The sequence below is a fragment of the Mastigoproctus giganteus genome, chromosome 7 (assembly GCF_048544385.1).
Source record: "Mastigoproctus giganteus isolate SK-2022 chromosome 7, ASM4854438v1, whole genome shotgun sequence".
In the NCBI taxonomy this organism is placed as follows: domain Eukaryota; kingdom Metazoa; phylum Arthropoda; class Arachnida; order Uropygi; family Thelyphonidae; genus Mastigoproctus; species Mastigoproctus giganteus.
In genome coordinates this window covers 13,928,849-13,955,658 of record NC_143581.1, presented here as the reverse complement: position 1 = coordinate 13,955,658, position 26,810 = coordinate 13,928,849, and the positions used below count along the sequence as shown (strand labels likewise).

Below are 26,810 nucleotides of genomic sequence, written 5' to 3'. Positions count from 1 at the left end.
ATATATAAGAGCAATAAAGCTCAATCCTTCTTATTTTAATACTATTTGTAAAATATAGAGATTAACTCACCTTTTTATAGGAAGTTCTTTGGCCCGATGCTCACATCAAATTAATACACTATATAAAACTAAATTTATGACACAATATTATGGTTTAAAATTGTTAATATATAGGGGTTTCTTAAAAATAATCCTGTATTCAATTTCCATAATCTACTCACTGCCAAAAGGAAGAGCAAAGCGAAGCCGATGCACATCAACCCACTAAAAACTAAACCATCCAGCAATAATGGACTGGAAATTGAAGACAATTGTCAAATTTACTAAAATATTATAGACTAAACTTCTTAATAAGGGACAAAGTTATTTCAGGGTGGTCCGTGCTCACAAGAAGTAAAGTGACACTTAACAATCTCCACTCTCTTTTATACTAATAAGATTCAATTTAGCACTTAGATGATTTATAGAGCTTCTTAATGTACAGTTGTATAATCGACTTAATGTAAATAGCAATAAGAGCTTAATAGACAGTACTCACCTCAATTGATCTGCTTAGTTACATGGAGTTGAAGTGGAAATGAAGTTTAAAATAAGTTAAGCTGAATGAATACGGAATTGTTAAAACCTGTGATTAAAATTTGCTCAAGGAAGTAGAAGTGCACTACCTCATGCCTGGTTGTCATTTGAAAAAATTAATATGAAACAAGTGAAGCCAATAGTCACAACGAGCGACTTTCATGTTAAACATCTTCAGTTGGCAATGATAGGAGAGATAGAAATCGTGTATTTAAAGAATTCCTATGTTCCCATAATGCATTTCAAGACGTGGGAATCTTATGTGCATAAGATTCCAGACCGGAGAAAGGTTGGTTGGTAGTTTCGTATTTAGAACGTTAAATTTAGTGTTATGGCGACACCATTCTATGACAAGAGCTTCGTGCTGGAAGATTTTGTAACTAGATCTTAATTTAATAATTGCAATGGCTGATTCAACTATGTTTAGGCGGTTGTGAGAATGTACATGTTGTGTAAGTTTGGTGCTGGTTTGATTGGCTCTGAAGCTGTTATAATGGTAATAAGCACGTGTATTGGAAGTTTTTGTGGTGCTCCCGATGTAGCATGCGTTACAACCAGATTGACATTTAATTAAATATATTACATTGTTGATATAACTTATTGGATATACGTGTGTCTCTTTATATGTATTAAACATAGTCCCCAATTTATTGTACGAGGAAAATATTAATGTGATATGTGTGGGTGAACATTTGATGAAACTGTCTGGCGAGACTGCTGTGGTAGGGTAGGATAATGCATATGTTCTGTTTGATGCTATGATTATGCAGGTTATTGACGTTATTCCTTGCAACAGAAATTGTATGTTGGATTAGATGTAAAGGATATTTCCTGGCTGTGAATTTCTTTGTAAGATATTGTAATTTGGTGGATAAGTCGTCCTGCGAAGAACTGAACTTTATGGCATTGTAGATTTGATTGTAGAGAATGGACTTTTTTTTTTGTACTGAGTGGGTGATGTGATTCAAAATGCAAATATTTTCCTATGTGTGTGTCTTTCCTGTAGATTTTGGTTCCTGGCTTGGTGCCCATTTTATATATTGTGAGGTTAAGAAAGTTGATTTTATTGTCAGTTTCTATTTCAAGGGTGTGTTTTAATCTTTCGTGTATTGTGTTGAATTTAATAAAGAGATTATCAATGGTGGCTCTGTTTCCTATTAATAATACGTCGTCCGCATGTAGAGTTTAATACTGGGAGGGAAAAGTTGGAGTACTAGGTTTTTGATTGTGGCTAAGTAGATTTCTGATAAGGGAGCTGAAATTCCTAATCCCATGGGGAGACCAAATATTTGGTTTTGAAAACGGAAGTGTCTAGCTTCAAGTAATACCGAGGTGAGTTCTAAAATGCTGTTGATGTTAAGAGAAGTGCAGTCTATCGTTAGTTCACTTAAGGCTTGTAATGTAAAGGGTAAATGTACGTTGGTGTATAAAGAAACAATGTCGAAGGAGGCTAGGATGTCTTCTCTAGAAATTATGGCAGAGTTTATGTATTCAAAAGCTTGATTGGTGTTGCTGACCCTAAATTTTGAAAATCTCATAAGGGGTGATATGATTTTGACTAAAAAGGTGGATAGGTTGGCAAAAGCGGATTTGCTGAAAGAAACTATTGGTCATAGGGGGTGGCCAGGTTTGTGTAATATAGTAATGCCGAACATGTGTGGAAGGATATTACTGCGTATGCCCATTTGTTGTAGTGTGTGCAGGTTGATTTCTTTATCAGATCTTAATCTCCTCAAAATACCATCAAGTTTATTCTTTAATCTGGAGATGTTATATGTGTTGTCGATTTTACAGGTATCTTGGTCGGAGAGGATTTGTTGCATTTTATTGATATAAATGCTTTTATCTAAAATTATGATAGTGTCTCCTTTGTCGGCTTTTTGTACGATAATGTTTGGGTTTTTTTGTAATTTATGTATGTTTGATAATTGTTGTTTGGTCATATTGGGTTGAGGTACCAATTGTGAATTAATAATGGTGTTGGTTTCATGTATAATTCGCTGTCTGGGTGATTTTCTAATTTGGTTTGTAACTGAATGATGCAGTCTTTAATGGGATAATGATAGTCGCTTATTACAAAGTTAAACCCATATTCTAACTCTGATAATTCAGCAGCGGAAAATGATTGCAATGAAATATTAACGGTTGAAGTTTGTGGGGGAGGGTTGCATTTTTTGTGTGAGAGCGTTCTATTTTTTTAAATGTCTTTGTTCCACAACATTGAGTGCTGCATTAATGCATGTGTTGTTAAAGTTAACGAACTCTGACCATGTTGGGATGACATCTTTTTTAAGTCTAAATCTGAGGTGGCATATTTGATGCAAAAAATGGTATTTTTTACGAAATCATTTGTGTAATTCTTCCCGAACGATGGCGATTGATGTATGATATGAGGGTATATTTTACAAGTATTTTTTGTAAAAATATAGAATTGATTCAATTTAGTGTACCACGACGAGATTTTTATTACCTAATGCAAATATTGTTATTTACACATGCGTGTAAAGGTCCACGAGTCCAAAATTGTGTATGGTCTACATACATTTATAGCATTAAGGTTTAACTTCATTTCAAGTGTTTCAGCTATTAGGAGTTTTGTATATTTATAATGTGTATTAATTACTCTTGCCTCATTAAAAAGAAACATATGGTTCTCATGGATGGCATGAAAGGAAAGTTCAGACGCACGTCCTTTTTGCCCTCACAGATGCCAACACAAAATCAAAAACATTTTGTTTTAATGAGGTTGTTTTCTAACAGATAAAACTGCTTCTTTGTTTTTCCATAAAGATGAAACTGTAGATGATGATAAATTAAATTTTTTCCACTTTCTTTTTTTCTTTTTTAATTATATTGGTGGCTGGAACAACAGTGGATGTTACAAATTGCAAATTTTACAGGAGAGCCAATTTAATGGGAACGCAATAAAAGCTACATAGTTGTCAAGGAAATCTCACATCCAATGTTGTTCCATTGTAATAAACATTTTCCAGCAAAGGGAAAAAAAAAAATAGAATTTTTTTTTTCTTGAAATTTTTAATAAAAACAGAGGAAAGTTTAATATTGAACTACATTGAACACACATTAGAATTCGATAAAAAAGCATCGAATTAAGTGAAATGAAATTTAAAAAATTAAAATTAAAAATCAGAAATAGCACACACATCAGATCCAAACATTAAAATCGGATATTCTTGTGCACTTGGAATATTTTCATAAAACTCGCTGTGTGTAGGTATTTTGTCACGTCCATAAGATCTTTCTTTTTCGCTTTTGAGATTGGAAGAGGGGCTGAGTATAATAGTGGTAGTTCACAGTACTTAGTCACCTTCGGCTTCGCTGGGAAAACAGGGTCATGGTGCCATGGCCTCAACGTGTTGTGCGTCTCTCTTAAGTTGAGAGTAACTGGGTCATCTGCGGTTATCTTCAACCACACGTACTGAGTGATCTTCATTTCTGTCTTGATTTTTCTGGGGGCAATATAGTTGAGATCTTTGAAGTCGGCCTGGCTCATTTCAGTGATCATGAAAGGCCTGTTTACCTTGGCATTTGCAATGACTGACTTCCAGTCTGAAGGGACAAGGTGTTTGGCCTTTTTTTTTAGCACACTCAATAATTGCAAAGCCCCTGTCACAGAGCAAAAAACTGTGCCCCATGATTAAAAATTTTTGATGTATCTCAGTGAAGTAACGTAATGATATCATGTACCGGTACAACTTAATGATGTTCCAGTTGTTATTCTGACCCGTGCAGCGGTCAGACCACACAATCAGTTTTCTTTCTTGGCCAATGGGTAAAGGCTTGTATGATGAGCATACAAGCCTTTACCCATTGGTCACATGTTTTAATATGCACGATCCAATTTCTTTAGATCCACGCTTGGCTAAGCTTTCATGCCATAACAGCATGTTATTGTCTGTCATATTGTGGATGCACAGATTGTACGTCGAATATTGGCGCTGATAGTAAACATCAGAGTGCGTTAACACGTAAATAAAACCTGTTGTAAGTCAACGCAAAGTGTGATGAAATTCACATTTTTTGAATCATTGGCAAGGGTTTTATATGCTTGGTCAGCCTTCATGTGATGAATAAGACTTTCTTGTTCAATCTTATTCCACTCTTCTTCGTTGTGAGCTAGGATCAGGTGGGCACAGTTTTTATCGCACTGTTTGCAAGTATCTGACCGCGGTGCACCAAATCACAAATTGAACTCTTTTGAAAATTTTTCTGTACTTTGTGGAATTTGCAGGACTGTCAGGGTACTTTTCTTGAAATAGGCGATACATTTTAGTTAAGGTGCCTCCGTAGCCAGGTGGGAAGGAGCAGCAGTGCGTAGCACACGCTTCTTGATTAGACTGGGGTTCGAGCCCGTCACCACCAAATACAGAGGATGCGGAAAGGTCAGGGAATGACCACTGCATATCCTGGAGCAATATGGCCTTAGTTGCTAATGCTCCTAAAAACCAAATAACAAACAAACAAACATTTTAGTTAAGCTTAAGTCAGGGCCCAAAAAAAGTTTTGATGAAACATTCCTACTGTAGTGACTAACTTCAGTCAGGAAAGAAGCAATATGCTCTCTGATATTCGAGTTTACAACGGCATGTGGACGGCTGAAATGCAATCCCCTTTTATCTTTTGGTGCAACTTCCCCGTCTTTCATTTTTTGTTGTAATATCTGTACTCGTCTCAGGGAGATAGTAAATGCGTTGCACAATGTCTTCTGGCAAACAGGCTTCCCATTGAGACTATAATCAAAACCAGCCAATCATGTTGAAGTCGAATCTGTTTTATTTGGATGTCTTCTTTTTGGTTCTCGTAAAGTAACTAACTTGAGCAGTAAAAGGGTTTGTTCATTGTAACTTACCTCGTGAAACTGTCGGAATAAATCAAGGACCCGTGGAAGGGTGAGGTCATTGCACCCTGACTTCTTGCACGTTGCTAAACAACCTCAAGGACTGGACGGTGGCTTTTGATCCGGAACTTTTCCCGTACGCCGATTCACGTAACTTTTACCACTGTCTTTCAAACATTTACGCTTTTTGTCTTTCCACTCCACGATGTTCAACACCCATTTACGGTTGTTAATACTGTCTAAATCACTATTAGATACCTGCATTTTAGCAACAAACTTGACAGAACTGAAACCAAAATAAATTGTAACCTCTGGCTCACTGTTATACATGTTGTTGCTCCACAACCTGAAATCGAGACATGCACTCTTTAAACCGATTTATCACTATCTACTGGTGAGTTTGAGAACTAAAACTTTACACATTTCGATTCAGTGAGTCACAACCAACGTTATTCCACAAAAAAAAAGACTTTGCCAAAATAGTCACATCCAATGTAATTCCGGCCATCAATTCAATTATGTTCTAACTCTCTCAGATAATCTCAACTTTTTTTCAAATAGACAAACACTTCCTTTTATTTGTGGGCATGTTTGTTGAAGGACAAAATCTCCACCATTTTTGCCACAGAGTATATTACTGATTTTTGTCACAATGCCACAATATTCTGATAAAATTTGAATACAATACTGCTAAATGCTATGGCAAGTTTAATTCCTGCTAAGTGCTTATTTAGTCCAGTGGCTAACAAACTGATTCTTCTCTCAGAGATAAATGTTAATTTTTGCAAGTTTGCTATATGCAGTGAACATTTTCATCATAGGAGAGAAATTGAACACCTACAGTAATTACTCTTAGATAAGTTCCATTGCCTTTAAAAATTTAATGATCTAAAGTGAGAGAATATACTGCAGAAATATAATACAGTAGCTTTGAAAATGAGTAGACCAAATTTACTCAATATATTTATGCTCATGGTCTTGCATAGTTGAACCTACTTAGTGAACTAACTTCCCTATTTCAGGTAATGGGTACTGCTTATTTCATCATAAGCATAGAGCTCTGTGGCCTATCTTATATGGGCAAGATATGTCTCATGAAAAGTTGAATCTGATTCTCAAAGTGCATTGTAAGAAAACAAGTGTAAATATGTTTGCTACTTCATATGGATGTGGTTAGAAAGCAAAGGTAGGGATGGGTTGGTGAGAAGGTCCTGTTGCTTCCCTAGAAATAAAAACACAAGAAATGAGTTGTCAAATTTAAGATTATGCATTTAACCAGTATGTCTAAATCTTTGAGCTATATCTTTTATTACTGAAAACAAATTTGTAATTATTGCCAAAATTGAAATACTGCTCAAACTTATAAAACTTAAAAATGTGACACAACAATTTTTTTTTTCCTTTAAGAAAATATCGCAAATGAAATATTGTAAATATATTGCCACAACGTATATATGGTTTTGGAGAGTAAATCGTCTTCTCAGGACAAAACAAAAAAATTCTCATATAATTTCTGTACAAAATGAGTTATAGTCTTTCATACTATATTTATTTTTGTATTTCTTATTGATATAAACCTGTGTTTTGACATCATTAAACATATCTCAAGTATGCCTTTATATCATTGATATAAAAGACTGAGTAAAAGGTTTTAAATATATGAAAGTCATGGCAGAAGAATTCCAAAATATAAAGTATATTTTAATTAAGCTAGGAACATTTTCTCCTTATATGAAAATTTAGGTATGGTCTAAGTCAGAGGTGTCATGGCCTATCCATTCATTCACATCGTGTCTTGTAAATTTAAAACTAGCTAATCACAAATTATATTTTGACTTTGTATTTAACGATATTATCATAACCATATAATAATGTTATTAGTGCCCTGGTAGCCATGTTAGCAAGAGTGCAAGGCTGTACTGAGTGGAGTGTGTGCAGAGTTTGAGACCAGCTGTCGGTAGTCTTGGATTTCCTCCTCAGAATCTTGAGTTAGTCAGTCTCAAGGCCGGGTGCTATTAGCAAGTCAAATCCAAGGATCACGACTAGAAATGCATTCAAAATAAATAAAATGTTATCAGTGCTAGTAATTATTGTTGGATTTTCATATTTATTTATTAAATGTAAAAATAAATATAAATTAAACTGTAAATATAAACATTGATAACAAAAAATTAAATTCTATTTTGAGAAATGTGTAATTAATAGTAAGGGACTGTTCTTGCAGTTGTGGAGTGAGTTTTACTTTGCATATAAGATTCAGGATTGTGATATGGTGTTTTAGCATTTTTTATACTCTTTTTAAAACCATCAAATTGATGTTGAATAATCCCACATCTCAACAGTGTAGTGTGAACATTAGGAGACGGGTCCACAAAATTATAATGATGACTGATTTGATTGATATTTCACATAATCTTCTTTTTCTTGTTGCATTTTTATTTAATTTAGAGTTTTCCTATTCTAGACTAGCTTAGGGTGACCATATTTTTTTTTTAGAGAAACTAGGACATTCCCATTTTTAAAAAGAGGACAAAACTAGGACATTTTAAACTTTTTTATTAACAAAAAATTATGAACGTTATATGATTTATTGATAAAATAGAAATTTCTTCTGATAAAATAAAACAGACATTCTTTTAAAAATACACTTAATTACTTTTAAAAAATTAATGTTTTCTAAGATTTTCGGCTGTTTAGTTATTTGATCTTAAAATTCTTGGCATTTCTTTTTCATATTGTGTGTAGTAAACAAAAGCCTTTATTTACTTCAAACTGTAACAGGTTTCTTCCCTTTTGGTCATTGAATGTTCATCAATGAAGACCAAATATAGAAGGAATAAATACTATAATTTTTAATAATTCAGAACTTAATTCTAAAGTTTGAATGATTCTACATTCCTTATGCAGTAGTTCATCAATTTCTTACTTTTTCCATGAATTCTATACCATGAAATTAACTGAACAACCTTGAAGAATGGATAGGGTGACTATATATTTTTTATGAAAACTAGGATAGCAGAGAAAGAAATTAATTTTAGGAAGAATACAAAAATAGGACTATAGTCCTGCCACACAACATTTTTTGACAAATATGTGAATCAGGAAACATTCTTTTCATTAGCGGAATCCAGCGAGCAGTATGATTGGTGATGCATTACTGTATGATATGCTGCCATGCCTTCAGAAGCTCTGATGAGTTTAACATCCTTGTTAGGTACAATAAATTTTTCTAAAACATTTTATGAAGCCAATGCACATCTGGTGTTATGCTTATGTTTTTCAGTGTTCAGATGTTCTTTCAAATCAAGTTTTCCTTTATTTGCAACAGAAACACTATTGCAAATGATACAGATTACATCATGTTTAGTTTTACGTTTCTTGAATGAAGGATGTTCTTGAAGCTTTACATTAGTTACTATGCACTTCCTTTTTCCCATGTTTTTGCAGCAATACTGCATACCACACATTGCTTTCTTTTGAAAAACAGTAGCAACTACTTGCCAGGGACAAAAACATAAAACGATACTTTGATATTATCGATGTCTTTGCTGTGATAGTGCATACTGTGGCACTTTTCTGTTATAGCCACCGTAACTTCTGCGCTATCTATTGGCGGCCGCATAAGCTATAACGCTCTCCATTAACGTAGATATGACAGCACGTGTGGTCTGTGATATTTAATGAAAACCCGACGATAGCGCAGCAGTCACGGTGGATATAACAGAAAAGTATCTGTACTATGTACCATAATTTGTTTGGGTATCACTCACGTTCTTATAAGTGATGCTTAAATGAATACAGAGGGTGTAAAAATTTAAAGTGAATGTAAATCTCGAGTTGTAAATAGAAAAACTAGGACAAATTTTAAAAACCCACGAGGAACCTTAAAAAAGAGGACATGTCCTTGGAAACCCAGACGTATGGTCACCCTAGACTAGCTGTATCTAATTCACCAATGTTGTGGTTTATAACTTGTTCAGCAATCACAAATAACAGCTAATGCAATACAACTGAAATAGAAGAGAAGGGAGGAAATTGTTATGTTCATTTAATCATCCACCTTTTAGGTGTGAGAAATCTGAACTTTATTTCAATCTCAAAGATCTTTTTTCCCCATGTAAAATATCAACATATATAAAGTTCCATTCTGGATGGTGTATTCAAATTAGTATGTAAAAATTGTTTTTTAATGTCTAACCACTTAATGAAAACTGGAATGAAATAATAACATTGCTATAAAATCTTTCACATTAATGTGAAATGTTTATCACAAATAATTCAGGTACTAATTAATATTATTATTAATAATAATTTATACGAAAATTATTCACCAATAATTGGTAATGTGATTCAAATAAATAGCATCCCAAATCCACTGCAGGAAGGATGGAAACCTCCTTCCTGCAGTGGATATGGACCATAATTTGCCACACTGGTCCAGTGCGGGTTGGCAGTTTGTTGTTGTTGTTATGGGGGTTTAATGGCGCATAAGGCAGGTTGGCAGATCAACCATATTTAGCAGTCAGGGGCTTGAACCCCCAGTCTACTAAAAGCGCATGTGCTACTGCATTCCCGCTCCCGACCACATGGCTGTAAGACTATATATATTAGTAGTATGGCCAGCTGCTGGGCAGAGGTATGACCAACTATATACCTAATTGGATTATTGGGTGGGTATGAGCTACTTCATATGGGGGGAGGAGATGTTAGCAGATTTGGCTCTATTTATGATTCCTAATAGAGGTTCAGTAGCATGTTTGATTGTGGTGACTTGTAAATATGTACAGTTAATCACTGTATCTTACATTTGCAAAAATTTGCATTTTCGCAAATGTAAGATACAGCTGCAGAAATACTGTATCCATATTTCGATGGGTAGGAAATACTGTACCCATTTTTTTACTTATTAATGGGCTTATTACTCTTTAATTCTTATTATTCCTTAATTATAATATTGTGCCACTATAAGTGTTACGTGGTACAAATTATAAACAACATTACACTTCTCTTGGGATGCTATTTATTTGTAGTACATATTGAAGCAATTTGTACCAGCAATAGCTTTACAATTTGAGATCAGTGCATCATAAAAGACTGCCATTTCAGCAGAAATAACTTTGTCTGCTAAAGTACAGCATAAAGGCACTTGTTATTAAGTACTACTAAATTATGTAACCAGATAGACACAAAACTTATTGTGATCTAAGTTTTTGACTTATGCATGTGATGTTAAGATGACTTAAGAGCACATATTCAATAAAAATTTTCAACACAGAGTTCAAAACCTATAAAGGAATATTTATGTATAGGAGTTGGTGTTTAACGTGTATTTCTTGATATATAATTTTCTTGAGACTAAAAGATCTCTTTATTACCTTGATATGCATTCTATATGAGAAATAAATCAATGTATAAGCTATTTAAGAAAAATTTCTATTTTCCAATAGTTCAAGTTATGTAAAATAAAATGTTTTTTGTTGACAAGGTGTGTTTTTTTTTTTCCCTCTCTGTTGAAGATAGATACTAATCAAAAGCATATTTAGAGAAAACATTGTTACCTTAAGATACTGTCAGAAGGATTCCTATTTCTCATTTGTTGATAAAACAGATGTAGTTACAACAAAATACAGACCTCTCCATAACCCCCTAAATTTGAATTATTCACAAAAATTAAATAAAGATCATTAGAATTTGCTAAAATTATCTTCTTCCATGTTGGATAAACTTCTAAGAATAATATTGTGGTGGGAATAATTTATGAACTATTATTAGTGCTAGTAAATTTATTTTGCTACAAAATTAAGTTACAGATGTTCCAATACATGAAGGTGCAACGTATTGGAATTTGTGTAACTAATTTTTTAGCACAAATTCTACATAAAAGTAATTCATGTGGTTTACTATCTTTTTAACAATAATTTTTTAAAAGATACCATATAATGCCTTTCTCACAATGCATTAAATTCTATTAAAATTTTAAGAATATTTAGAATGGTGAAATATTGGAATATACTATTCCAATATGTTTTTTCTAAAAACTGATTCCTAAATGGTTCAGTCTTGCATCGCAACAGCTTGGAAAGCAAGGGGTCGGGGATTTTTTAGGACCTACTGTGGGTCATCATGGAATGCTGAATATGTGGGCTGTGTAAGGGTAACTAAGAGTAAGAACATGTGCATGTATGCTATGCACATCTGGGAATACAAAATTGAGAGTAGGAGTGTGTTATAGGCCTAATGACTGCGACGAGTATACCAAACAGCTATACAAAGAACTAAAGTTGGCCAGTAATAGTAATAATAGCCATCCAGTGCAAGGAAGCCAAAGAAGCTTTTGCTTCACTGGCCCATGTATTTACTTGTTCCATGATGAATCCCAGCAGTCCTTGAAATCCCTGGCATCTTGCTTTCCAGGCTGCTGCTTGTTCCAATAGAATATTATTCACTTTCACTTCTGCCTGCATCTATTGTTGATCTATTAGTCTGTGTGTATCCCCCACAAGCTAGCAGTCGAGAAACTAGAGGAATAAGACTTTCATCATCTTAAATGGGAGTTTTTGTAATGAACAGTTTGTCACACGGGGAAGAGTGCAGTATTATAATCAGTAAAATTGAATGGGATTTATATTTAGTGGAAGATTGCTGCAGGAAGATATAATCAAAATTAATTTAATTATGTTGATTATACAATGCAGTATTGTAAACAGTTCACTTGTTACCTGTAATCTTTCATTAGACTACAAAATGGGTGGAGCAGGAGCCATCTGTACCAACGTTCAACCTGTTTTTTGAGTAATAGAATAGAATGCTTTGGAATGGGTAAAAAAATTTGTAGATCACATGATGTTCAGGGCCCAGAATGAATGCCATTCTGGTTCATCCGTACACATTACTAATGTTGCATATATTGCATTAACTGCCTTTTGCACACATCCTAATAAGTATTCCATTTCATAAAATTTTTCATTTAAAGCCCTAAAGGTCTCTATTGGTTGGCCAAATCTATATAAAACTTGATTCACTTTTTAACTTTCAGCACGGAAACCCCTTTGTTTTCATGACTAGAAACAAAATTCAAATTACTTTGTTTCTAATCATGAAACCCACTTTCCACAAGTGTTTCAAATCCTCACTTTCTCTCAGAAGTGTTCCATGACTGTTTTACTGCAGTCAGTTTACTAGCACAACAGTTAACAGACAGTGCACAGAACCTTTTAAAATAAGCTATAGGATGAAAGATACCAGCCAAGAAATCAATGATTACCAGAAAAGGTGGCTATATCCTACAGTCATCTCAGTAAACAGTGAGACCAAAAGTACAAACAGCAATAGCTGAAATGCATCCACTATCCATAGAAAGTTGCACGGCTCTTTGGCTTCCATGGCTGAGTTACAAAAATAAAAGAGCCCCCAAAATGTCAACAAACAAATGACAAAAGGAATGGCATACCTATGGATTCTAAATGATGGGAATAGGCCTTATGTAATGTGTGGCAATATTAAGGAAATGGATAATGCTTAATAATACTCCAATCTATAAAGCCGATTGTTAGCATCTGGTAGTAAAGAATTGGCCCAGTCAATAGCAGGTCCGAACCTCATATGGAGCGCCCTCTCTATCTTAACTGTGTCTACTTCTTCAAACTGATAAAGTATTCCCATGGGGATCATTTTACTGAGGCAAAGTATGCCAATTACTAATTTTTGAATGAAAATCAATTTTCCTAAAAAGTACTGGAAAATAATGTAAAAAGTACTGTTACTCAAATACTTTTGAGATTATCTTTCTAATATATCAGATGTATCCCAAGTTCTTAGGGAATTAGACACTTGGCAAAATGAGAGAGTCAACACAGTATAACAACATAAACACATATTTATTATTAACTATTTTAATAACGAAGACAAACATAATTAATAAACTTTCGTGATTAAGAATATGACAATAAGTGTTTTTCTAGCCATGTGAGAACTTGCTAAAAACTAAATTTATTATGACTATTTTCATAATCATCTCTTGATGCTACTATTTTTTTAGCATCTCTTGATGCTAAAAAAATAGTTTATAGAATTTTGAGCAGTACATTAATTTTCATTACATTCTACATAATACTTTCTGGTATTTTACTTTCAAAATATTTTGTAGTTACAAAATTTACTGATACATTGCAGAAATTTAAAAAGATGTCTGGCCACAAACTACCAACCCAGCAACTTGCAAGCAAGTCATAGTTTAGATTCTCAGAGTAGTTAATAATGTTTCATCAATATAATAGCTAATAGCTATTAATGATCAATTACCAAAAATAACAAATTATCACAGTTGAAGCTCTATATGATGACCCCCAAGGGAATGAGAAAAATGGTCATTATATCGATCGTTCATAAAATCAGCAACAAAACAAGTAAAAGCTTGAACATTTAATGTAATTCTACTAATACAATATGGTATAAACTTATTTATAATAAGAAAACTATGTAAATTTTCAATGATTGTAGAATGCAGTAAGGTTACAATAAAATTTTAAATTTTCTTGAGCATCTTTCACTGAAACTTCTTGTTCAACCACAATAGATTCCTCATCTTCATCACTACAAATTTCGTCGACTGGGCTAGCTAGGCGGATAAAGTGCCTGCCTGGCAACCCAAAGGTTGCGGGTTCGAATTCCGCCTTGGGCTTGGATCAGAGTAAAATGCAAAAACTTTGGGAGGTGCATTATGGCCACAGAAGCCAGTGCGCCAACAACAACAAAAAAAAAAAACCCTACAAATTTCAGAAGATTCTATTTCGTCTGCAATGAGTTCTTCACTTGTGCATATCTTGAAACATTCAATGTCTGCATCCAATTATTATCAGACTTCCCTTTATTTCTTCCCTGTTATTGGACTGTTCTTCACAATTAATAGAGGAAGAAGCATGCAAAACTTCACACGTTCCATCATCCAAGGCAGTAAAATCCAGCATGTTTGAAGCAGTTGGCGATCCTGTTTTCATCAATTTTATCCCATGTTGAAACACACAAATACATTACCTGCAGGATGTCAATTTCGCATCAAATTTTGCTTTCAAGACATCACAATTTTGTTTAATTTCTTCAGTAGTTTTTCTTAAAACACTTGATTACACCATAATCAAGTGGTCGACAAACTGACTTCATATTTGATGGTAGGTACTTGACAGTGATTGCACATAGGTAGTTTAACTTGACAATGAGGGATGAAGTTATCCCCAAACAACAAACTTTTTCTATTCTTCTCACTCATCCTGTGATCTAAGTCTCTGATCCATTCTTTGTAGATTTGTGGTCATCATGCCTTTTGGTTTGCTTGATACGTAGTCGGTAATGTCTTCAAACCTTTAAAGTATTGAGGCTTATGGGCTTCCTCAACGATTAAACGAGGAAGCTTCTCTGTGCCATACATGTTTGCTGCTAGGAGAACGGTAATCCGTTGTTTGGTCTTTTTTCCATCACTACATTTTTTGCCTTTAAATGTGTTTTTATCTGGCAGCAATTAAAAAAAAAAAAAAAAAAATTCCAGTTTCATCAGCTTTAAAGATGCCATTGTGGTTGTATGTCAGCAAAACATTTTTTAAACAATTTTTCTTCGATTCCTTTGCAGTGTCAATATCCACGGCTGCACTTTTTTGAAAGATAGGCCATGATGACTCAACTTTCTGAAACCACTCATCTGAGCTTTTAAATTCTTCAATATCCATTTGATGCACAAACGATTCAGCCTTAGCTTTTAAAAGATTCACTGAAATGCATCATCACTGGTCATTCCAAAAGTACCTTTTCAAGATCTGGATACTTCACCTTTTGTGCAGCAGATTTCTCTAAACTTTCAGTCTTTTTCCAATCTTTCAGAATAGTAAACAAAGTACTCTTAGGAATGCTGAACTGTTTGGTGATGTCAGTCTTAGAATGCACACCATTATCTACAGCTTGCAGAATCCTAATTTTATCTGTGATTGGCAAAGCTATCATATACTAACTAATGAAATTAACTTCTAGCCAATGTTCAATTCATTACTGCACTGAAAAAGAGTGGGAAATCTTAACAAATGATTTCTCACAGTCAGGCTGGAAGCTCATCAATTACTTCAATATATTTGAAGCATTCTGTCATTTTTTAAATGCGAATAAAGAGGTAGAAATTCATGTTCATTATAGAGAAATCCTTTTATTTTCAATGTTGTTATACTGAATGTAAAATAGCATTAGGTTAATGTGAGATTGGCCAGGCCCAACCACATAGGACATTATAATGTGTTGGGATGTTAAAAAGAGGATCGCTATAAAGAGCTTAGACTGTAATAATTTTATAAAATACATATTTTTTACACAACAAATTAAACACTAATTGCACTTTAACTGCATAGGCAAATTTACTCTCGCTCAAATTTACTTAGGAAATAAATTTACTTAAAAGTATAAATTTATTTCCTGCTATTATTTAAAGAAAAAGCCTTAGCAGCTCATGTTATTTAATTAACTACTTCTTTGACTGAGCATTAAAATTTAGCATATAAAAACTTATCAAGTGAAATCAGTCAATTTAACAATTTTGTCAAATCTCATAACTTAAAGTAGTAACATCTAAATTTTTTGCTACTAGCCAAAACAGAAACAATAATTTACAGAGCAATTTTATCATATATAAAAGATGAAACAGCTAATAATAAACAACATATGGCTTTCAGACTAAGATGCATTTAGGGCTAAAGCCTCAAGCTGCGAGCAAATTTAGACTATGTATATATTAAGTACAATAGCATCTTTAATACACAGCCATTTCTGAATAAACAGAATATTTATAAGGCGGCATCGTTTTAAGTTATATCTCATATTGTGAATACCTTCACAACGAGTTGCCATGATATTGCACTACTTCGAATAAGTAACGCTTCCCCTAAGGAGAAGACTGTTGTTACTTATTCTCAGCGGACACCACCACCCAGACAGGCTGGCCATTTGCATCATTTTAATCCTTCACCAGTAATAGAGGCAAATAAAAAACTTAGATGCCATTGTTGCACCAAGCATCTAGGAAATTCTTGATAATGAGAAAAAAAAATTCTGGAGTAAACCTTTCTGCAATCATTTGCAGTTTTAATCAGTTCAATTTATGCACTTATTTATTTACCAAATGGAAAACTTCACTAGAGTTACATAATACCTTACTTCAGGTTCCATATTACAATTTCTTGGTGGTGGTAATGGTGTTTCATTTACAGAACAAATTCAAGGCATGGCTATCTGGAAGCCTATTGTTTTCTTTGGCCAAGAAGGCTGCACTTTTCAAAACTGCAACCATTGGCATAACTGCAGAAAGAGAAATACTGATGCAGTTTGTGATCATGTTATTGTTGCAATCTGTCAGAATTAAAATACAAAAGTGCATAATTTTGCTCACTCCTCCATAACTATTGAAAGATGCTGCATAGGTCTGAAAATATCTCCTTCTATTCTAGAACCTATATAAATTCAAGAGCATAAGAATCACATGGTTAACAACTTAAAGGTTAATGTTGATTGAGTACTTACACAAAATGTTTACAGGATGATTTAGCAATGTGCTTACTCATCAACAAATTAATATATAATAATGATATGATATAAATTAATGTTACTGTATTCTGATCATCAGTCCACAGTTTGGGTTTCCTACTGATACGGTCTAGGTTGCCTTGCAAGATGTGGATTGAATTGAGAATTGTAACTCTGATACCTTTCATCTGTAGGAACCATGCCCATTTCCTGTAAAGCTCCTTCTCCCCGAACTCTAGCTAAAAGCTGCCTTGCACGTTCTCTTTCTTCTTTTTCTCTTTTCAACCTTTCAGCTCTGAGCTGTTCAATGGTTTTACTGGGTTTTGAGTTTGTACATGTAGCTATGTCATCTCTTTTATGTTTCTTTTTAACCTAAGAAAAGAAACAGCACTGTCAAATAAATTTATTTCATAAAATTGAATCATTAATTAAAATTTATATTTCTATTTTTTTAGAATTACTGATATATCTCTCAGGTATCTATATACAGATTGATTCTTAATTATGTGCATTCCTCTGGTGCATGACCCAAGAGGACAATTCTAGGTTAGAAATGTCTTATCAACATGGATTCCCAAATGATTTTTTTTTTTTTTGCACACTACAGGAAAGAAATATGGTTGTCTTTCAGATGCTATATCCACCTTTTAGGACAGGTTACATTAGAGGCTGAATATGATCACCACTGCTAAGTGCACAGGCATGTATGGGAACATAAAAAAACAAACAAACCCACACCTCCCCTTATTCTCTTGTTTTTTTTAATGAAGCTCCTTCCACATTTTTTTTTTTTTGTTTTTTTTCCCCCCTTGTTAGTTGTTGGCGCATCAGCTTCTATGGCCATAATGCACCCTCCAAAGTTTTTTTGCATTTTTACTGTGATCCAAACCCAAGGCGGGAATCGAACCCGCGACCTTTGGGTTGCCAGGCAGGCACTTTACCTACCTGGCTAGCCCGGTCGGCACCACATCTTGTACTTACTGCCACGAGTCAACCTCAACATGTACTTATATGCATGTAAGGGTTGACCTGCAGCTTTCAAATCACTGTTAGCAGAGTGATTTTAAATGTATGCTAAGAACAGCAGTGCCCTTTAACACTCAAAATAGTTCTGTAAAATGCAATAATTCAGGTAGGAATCAGATTTGGACTTGCTTAGGTATCAATGCACTGAACTCTACCTCTCTTATAGCAAATACAGTTTTCACTAACTGTTATATCACATCTCATATGAATCATCCAGTGACCTTGTGCCAAACATCAATTAAGTTGTTATGATTATGATTTGATGCTTTATGGAACACTGGCAACTTATGCCATCATTCACCAAGTCCAAGGTTAAGAAATAGAATAAAGAAGGGTGACATTCTCACTGCTGGAGTGGATTATCAGGTAAATGGGTGCTGGACATGATATAGTTTTGGTTCTAGGCATGATATAGTTTTGGTTCACTGATGTGACTATCTGTTTCAATGCATAATTTTCCAGTAGGGACCATTGCGGAACAGAAGAAGAATTTAGATCATAAGGACTCATAGTTTTTATTCTATTTCAATGCATGGGCTCCCCACCCACCAGAGTCCAAGGGGATCCTCACCACCTGGCAAACAATAAATGTGCTTGGGAGTGGAATTCTGGGACTATCCAAGTGTAGTACCCACACTCTTTACTTTAAAGTTTGCAAGATATCCATTTCTCTGGTTACCAAAAAGTTTCTGCCACAGATGGCAATTGTTAGCCCAAAGTGGTACACCCTGAATCATGGATGTTTTTTCATGACCAGCTGGTTTATGCCAGGTTTGAGCACATCCAAGATTATCTCCCATGATCCTTTGCTTTAAAATGCAGTACCCACACTCACCACCAGCCTGAATCGTCTCTCAGGATCACGAGGATAGGGGCAAGCCATACCAGGACTTGTTGAAGCAGGGGCCAAACTGAGTGCCGAAGCTTGGCCCTCTCAACCATATCCCCTATTCCAAGTTTCCATGGTCCCAGTGATGCCAATCTGCTTAACCAGTACCATCACTGGCAGATCATTCATCAGATTGGTGCCCACATTGAGGGGGAATAAGTTGTAAAAGTAATGTGTGTTCATCCTAAATACAAAAAAGTTTAAGTTAAAGCTGCACTCTGCATGCAAGTTAGATCATTGAGAAACTGTTTGCTCATAAATCAATTTCAAGCTTGATTTTGTTTTCTGTATGTAATTTGAAACAAGTACATACAGAATATACAATAAAGATATGCAGTGAGTTTACTCTGAAATTATGGTTAAATTTAAGAAATGAAGTTATTAAACCCTGAACTGGTCTTTCCAAAATTCTAATCAACCCACGTGCAATCAATAATGGATTAATTATAAAAAGGAATGGGTCTTTTAAGGTAAAATAAATTTTATCCACTGTTTTGGATGTGTCTTCTAAACTTTTTCCCTCCAAAAAATTTGATGTCTCATGTACAATTGCCTCAGGGTTAATGCAGATTATGAAACTATGTAGAAATAACACTTCTGTGTTCCAAGCAGGAAATTTTTAAATTTGAATAATTATATACATGTATAACACCAAACATTTTGGAACCTACATTTATTCCTTCTTCAGTAGCTGATTAACATGTTCACTGCTGGTTATATTTGCAAGGGTCCTTTGGGTGCTTCTCTGGAGCGCTGGAAGTAGGTAGGCACTGCTTTTTAGTAAATGGAAGGGATTTTTTCATCTGTGAAGAATCATCACTCCAAATAACACCGACATCTGTTTGTAGCATTCTAATATCAACAGATACATTTGAATGAGACTCAGAATCCACATCACTTGAATAGAATTCTAATTCACTATGAGATGACTATTATAAACAGCTGATTCAATTATAATCAGTTAAAACATACTGAACATTCCTGTTCCTCTTTTCAGTCCTGATGTCCCAGGCTGTGGATCCATTATAACAACCCTTTAGGGTAAAATTTTATAGGAAAACACTTTTTACACCAATTTTTATCAGTAGATACACGCCCAAATATGTCCCCCCCCATAACCAAAGAATTAAAATTCAGCAAACATAAATTCAAAAAATTTTACCTTTTCTTCTTTTGGAAAATACTAAACTAAATAAAATAACTTTAACATAAGCAAAGAACATATGAAACTGTGAACCAAGTATACAGTTTCTACAGCACCTGACACTGAACAAAATCCCAGCTGTAATGCAAACAGCCCATGATTCAATTAGTGTGCCTAAGTTGTTCATTTCATGTGTCTTTTTTTTTTTTTTTTTACAGTGCTCATTTATTGGCCACACACACAGCTGCATTCAAGGCACAAAAATTGCAGTTTGTTTTGATGCAAATTTGCATTCTGGCAGTGAAGCTTAAAAAATTAAATTTAATATTCATCATCCAAATACCAGGTGGGCATAGGTCATTATGATAGTGCAAATAAGTCTTTGTAGATCACTGCTGCTTTACAATCACTATTTTCATCCATGCTCTCCTATCTAGTATTGGCAAAATGATGCAAGGTTGTTTTGTAGAAGGGTTTTAGGAGCATCAGTGACTAAGGCCATATTGCTTTGTATATGTCTGTAAACTGTGCGTGTTCTGAGGTCGATTCTCTGTTTGCTGGACGAAAAACCTGAGTTTCCAGGAGGAAAAACCATGCTTTTCTCATGTCATTGACAGGACTCAAACTCAGGTCTTTTCCACCCAGCGTGGAGAGGACGGAGATTTTACAAACAGTGCTACCCACAAGGGCATGAGTAAAATCAGTAAAAAAAAAAAAAAGAAAAGTGTTCACTTTTTTTTTTTTTACTGATGCTACTTAAGCTTTTTAGATCTTCCACTGCTCTTTGTGCACAGACAGTGGTAGCATAGCAATTTTGTGAATGGCATATTTCTAGTATTCAAAGCAGTGGAAGCACTGATATTGCAATATAGATATATAACTCTGATTGATGTAGGTGTATTAAGGTGAGGTTGATGTAACCCTAATTCTCCCTATGTTATTATCTCTTGCTCTTGTAACTCGTTTTTGTTTTTAATTTTTCTGCTGAAAAATTGCAAAAATCTCATTAGAAATCACTAATTCTGATATATTCAAAGAATTAAAGGGACCATTACCTAAATCCTGCCAAAGGTTGTAACCTGAAATAGTTGTTCAGCATATATTGTGTTTTCTATCTCTATCTCTATTAGTGTGCTGCCTGATTTAAACCTTTTAACATTTTCTGGCCTACTAGATTGTCTAGGCTTTTTTGGATATGGTATGTTTTCCTAATAACTGTTTTGTTGTTAAATACAGGATTACAAAAGTTGGCACACAGTGAATTTGTGATCACAGTGTGTCCATTACTTTGTCTTTTGGTGGCTGTGGTATTGTCTTCATTTTTCCCATTACATGAGCTAAATTATGGGTTGTAAAGCTATCATGTTATTATCCACCATGATTGCTCCTTTTAGCACTAGGAGAGCAAGCCCTGCCATGTACAGGTAGGAATGGTGTCATCTATTGACCAAGTGGGTAAGTGAGCAGTTGGTGAGGCTAGCCTTTAAACAACAGAAAGGTGTCATTTCTTTCTTATATCTTTTATATAATAAAAGATATAAGAAAGGTATGGTATAATACATAACACTTATATTTCATACAGTGTTATGTATTATACCCAGCCTTACAACTGGTTCACTTTACGATGGACTCTCCATTCACTATACGATATGTGGTAAGTGCCAGTCATTGTGATCACGTTTGCGAATTGAATTTTAATTCTATTAAATGGCGATTCTGATAAGGAGGAATATTATCCACAGGCTATAAAAGCAAAGATATAAAGCACAAATTTCCACTTTATTACCTTACCGATTAACAAAATTAAATGATACGTGAAAATCGAAAGAATATTTTCAAAGGTTAGCAAAATCAATATAAATTTACACTTACATATATAGCTTAATTACTATTGTAATATGTACATGTAACTGATATTTCTGTTCACTGACTTTTTTTTGTTGCAAAATTTAAAACAGTAAAAAAGATAAGCAATCAATAACAAACAACACGGCATGCATAAGATTGCAATTAACACGATATGAACAAGTGAGATACAGAGTAACAAGTTTACGAAAATAAAAAACATAGGAATGAAGAGAAGATTCTGAAAATTTATTTATGTTTTTGATATAACTGAATATTACATGGAAGGGGAAACACCATAATAACGTAAAAACACACAGAATTCCAGCTATCAATACTATTGCAAATGCAATAAGATCAAGTTTACTACCTGTTTATAATAATTTGCACTAACAAAAAAGCCCAATAAACCAGAAACTGCATATTGTTTTATGGTCGTGACCTTCAGAAATATCACAAAGTCATTCAAAATTGATTCTTATAACTGAACATATGATAACGATGAAAGTGTGCAAGCTAATGATTTCAATTGGCATTCCGAAACTTGATTCTATAAAGCGGCTGATTCTAATAACCAGTGACCATGTTAAGAGGTGCATACTTATTTCACTTTACGATGGGCTTGGCTTATGATTGTCTCTGACCGGACCACATGGTCCTTCCTCTCAGCCAATAGCAGCCTTTGTAAACGTGTTGGCCGCATTTTTTGTGATTTTTTGTGTTGTGCCTTAATCAATTTTTTTAATCAATATGTACAATTTCCATTATAAAGATCACCTTTTAGAGAGATAAACAGTTTAAGTTATATAGCAAAAATTTCAACTTGAATGAATTACCAAAAAAACAGTGTTACTGCGAACACATTACGATATTTTCACGATACCATGGTGTCCCTGGAACAGATTAATATCGTAATGCGGGGATCCACTGTAGTACGGAATTGGTTTTAAACTCTAATAACACAGTCATCTCTTTACTACTGAGATCACTCTTAATTGCAAAGAAATCACTTAATTACTAGAAAATAATTGACTTCATTGTTCCAAAAGACTTGATTTATTACTTATTCCTACAAAATGTGTACACAAATATTTAAAAATTAAAGTCCACCATACCTTAGAAGAGTATTTATGCCCTTTGGAAGGCTGAATTTCATGTGGTTTTTGTCCACTTTTTACTCCTTTTTCTTTAAGCTTTAGATATTCTTGCATTTTCTTCAAGGGGTCAAGAAGTGCCTTCTTTTTGTTATCTGGGCGTTCATCATCATTGTCATCATCACTACATCAACGGGGAAGGGAAAAAAATAATCTGTACTTACAAAAATAATGGTATAAAACCATATGCACAAAGTATTATTTATATTTTATGCATTTTACTACTGTTTATAAAATCGAGAGAGAGAGAGAATGAGGATGACAATTTTCTTTAAAAATAATATACAGAATTACAAAAAAAAAAAAAAAATCTTTCTAGAATTACTTGAATGACAATACAAAAAAATCAAAATAAGCAAATTATTTACAGCAGTTACCAGGGCACCTAATTATTTTCTCCTAATCCTTTTTTAATTCATGAAAACTGAATAAAAATGTACAATAAGATGATTTTATAAAACAGCAAATAATGAATAAATTTTTTCAAAAAAAAAAAAAAAAAAAAAACCCTATGGAAATTGGTGGTACTTTTAATATGAATATTCCATAAATCAATCAGGTCATAAAATCAAGTACTACTAAAATACACACAGTACTGCAAAGATAACAGGCTAATGATCATAAGGTGATACTATATTTATTCTACAGTGGCATTAGTAGGACCTATCCAACTGATGAGCAAGTTCACAATTTCAACAAGTAATCAGCCTTCCCAAATAAATGTGATTTAAAAGGAAGTAATGTTTTAAAAATCATAGAAATGAAAACTAGCATTTGTTATTGTCGGTAATATACACAGCTGAACAAAATCTCTGAAAGTTTTCTGTGAACCCTACTTGATATGAACCTTGTGTATCATATCAATTTGACAGTCCATTTCTTTCTAGAACTTTGCCAATATGTCTGTGGTAATTGATGCCACTGTCTGCATTTTAGTTCAGGAATGTCTGCTGACAATGGTGGCATAGCATCCTCTACAACAGCACAGAAAAAGAAGTCACAGAGCATTGGGTCAAGAGATCTTTGGGGTGGGGGGAAGAGCACTGCATGTTATCTTCAGTACCTCATTCCATCTGTTACTTATTGTAGTATATTAGAGATATTCATTCCATCCACATGAAAGTGAAATAGTGTACCATCTTTCAGGAAAATGAAATCAGCAGAATCTTTATGAAACTGAGGCATGAGCCTACGGAACTTTTAATATGAAAAATAAGTATGCACCCCTTAACATGGTCACTGGTTATTAGGATCAGCCGCTTTATAGAATCAAATTTCAGAATGCCAATTGAAATCATTAGAGTTATTCAACATATCTAAGTAAATGTTCGCTGATAGCTTTTTCCATAAAAAAAAAAAAGGACCACACATTTTTTGTGCTCCACACCTCAATGCTACAGTAGGTGACCTTCCCACTTAAGTGAAAAGTAGCTTCGCACTTAAAACAAGCCATGCTGCCATGCTGTTTTCTTCCAACTGTAGCAGGCTGCAGTAAAATCTCTTATTGTTTTTGCATTTGTAATTCAGTTTTAACTCCTGAAACTTGTAAGCTTTTGAAAGTAAATGCTTCTAGAGAACATGGCACTTGTCTGAGGCTCATCTTGCAGCCTCTTTGCAGAAAGATCATTCTAACACCTTTTGCTATTTCATCAGAGGTGCCAATATATTATGTCTATAAATTTTATCAAGAATATTATCAATAAGAAACTTGAGTATCCAAGGGGGAAAAGTGAAGGAATTCCTGCAACTTGGTCATGGTATTAATAAAACCCATTAAAGTTCCACTTGCCCTCACAGCTAACAAAATGGTTCCAATTGCTGTCCTTCCATACTACTTGAAAACATAGGTTTGAGTCCCATCTAAATGCTTGTTTAAATTCAAGTTTTTAGGATAATCACCATAAAAGGAAAAATAGAATGCATATTGTAATATGAATGGAGATAGTCTGTTAAACAACACAGAGAACAACACTATTTTATAATTAGAGATGTAAATTTTTGAGCTTAAAATGGATGAGAAATAAAAATTTTACAAAAAAAAACACATTCCAATAACCCAACCAATTTTTGACAAAGTTTTGAAATCCTTTATGCCAACACAATAATCTGAAAGTTGTTTGAAGCATTCAATGGTATGCAGAAACCCTTCATCACTAATTGTCAATGAGTTACTAATTTTGCTCATAAATAGCAGTAGATAATTCCTTGACCTTCTAGCAAATTTCCACATGACATAAACTAAATATAATACAAATGTAGTTTGAGAAAATAATGTTACTCAATTATGTTTTTCTGTCCCTCCAGTGACATGACAGAGTTAAGGCCTTGGACATCATTCACCACCCTCCAGTGCCAATAACAGAGCTCAGGCCTTGGACATCCATCACCTTCTGGTGACAGTGCTCTGTCACTGGAAGGACAAAAATGCTCCCAGACAGGAAAGGCATAAAAACTAAAAATAGAGTAGCATTATTTTTCAAACTATTTTGATACCTGCACTGAAATAGCACCTTGCTTCTTTAATAAATTAATGAAAACATGCTTTAATTCCAATACAACTGTACTGAACCATACTGTGTGCTCATTTTAATGTGGTTAAGAGCATCGTGCATAAAATCTTCAACCCCACATAACTAGTTTTTTAACATGCTGCTTGAGCAAATTGCCAATCCAATAACTATTGTTCAGGTTTTTAGGCTTACACAGGATTTAAACAATAGCAAGGTCTGTGAAGTTTAACTATATACAAGCAACAGAAGAAATAATATATTTTTTCAATTAAATACCTTTCTTGGTCTGGATCTTTTTTTATTCTCTTTTCAGGTGGCTCCAAATACCATGGTTTCACACCTATATGAATAAAATATATATATATATAAAAAAAAAGTCTTATTTCATAGTACATCATTTGAAATTAAATCAGTAAAATTGCATAACTATTCCCTGAATAATGCAACAGTACAGTTAGTCCTATCTACCACTTATGCTGTAGTGTCTAAAGTTAAAATGGTTTTCAATGAAGCAGCATTTATGAAAGATAAATAAAGTATATGAAAATTTTATCAAAATTAAGTTCATCTTCTATAATAAGTCGTCATTTCTCATCTTGAAAGGAAATTTTAATGTGTTTTGGACAAAATATGAGAGTGATAATAGTAACATGAATAACGTATATTATGAACATAAACATATAATTTAATCAAAATTCACTCTTTCCTGACATGTCTGTATTCACTCTTTCCCTGTGCACTGTATAATTGCACACGCATACCAGGGGAACAGGTATCCTGTGTGTTATCAGACACTCAGCCTAAAACACTGATGGATCCAATATCTCTCTATTACAGAAGATTTAGGAGAAGTCCGGTTGGCCTGCCTCCCTAAAATCCACTCATGCACACCTTCTCGATGGTAAGCCCTGTTACGTCACTTAGGTGGCAACGAACGTGTAGAGTGGTTCTCTTCAAGACGCCTGGTCAGCGTGAAGAGGAAAAGACCAAACCCTCCAGCATATGAAAGCATGACGAAACAAATGGCCCTCAGTCCCCAGCAGCTTTCACTCTCCCTCTTACGGCAGCGAGAGGATCAGAGTGGAAGCAGAGGGTGCTAAGAATCTCTGGGTACGACCAGGCTGCCATGCACGGAAACTGAACTTGGCCTGTTATAACGTAAGAACACTCATCGGTGAAGACAGGATATTAGAGCTGGAAAAGGAATTAGAAAATGTGAATTGGAATATCATCGGTTTGGCTGAAACAACAAGAA

General features: G+C 34.2%; 1 protein-coding gene across 2 annotated transcripts in view; it reads right to left on the bottom strand.

Moving 5' to 3' along the window:
- Positions 1–16,990: 16,990 nt before the first annotated feature.
- LOC150082536 (leukocyte receptor cluster member 1 homolog) overlaps positions 16,991–26,810 on the bottom strand; it is a 38,568-nt gene continuing 28,748 nt past the window's right edge. Inside the window, exons 5-7 of one of the 2 annotated variants that reach the window (XM_090378674.1) lie at positions 25,832–25,895; positions 23,007–23,169; positions 16,991–17,359 (exon numbers count right to left, since the gene is read on the bottom strand). In XM_090378674.1, the coding sequence (XP_090234800.1) occupies positions 17,105–17,359; positions 23,007–23,169; positions 25,832–25,895 (482 nt within the window). In that variant the 3' untranslated portion in view covers positions 16,991–17,104. Of the gene's footprint in view, positions 17,360–19,693; positions 19,755–23,006; positions 23,170–25,831; positions 25,896–26,810 lie in introns of those variants that run through there. The other variant, XM_090378675.1, reaches the window with a different exon arrangement.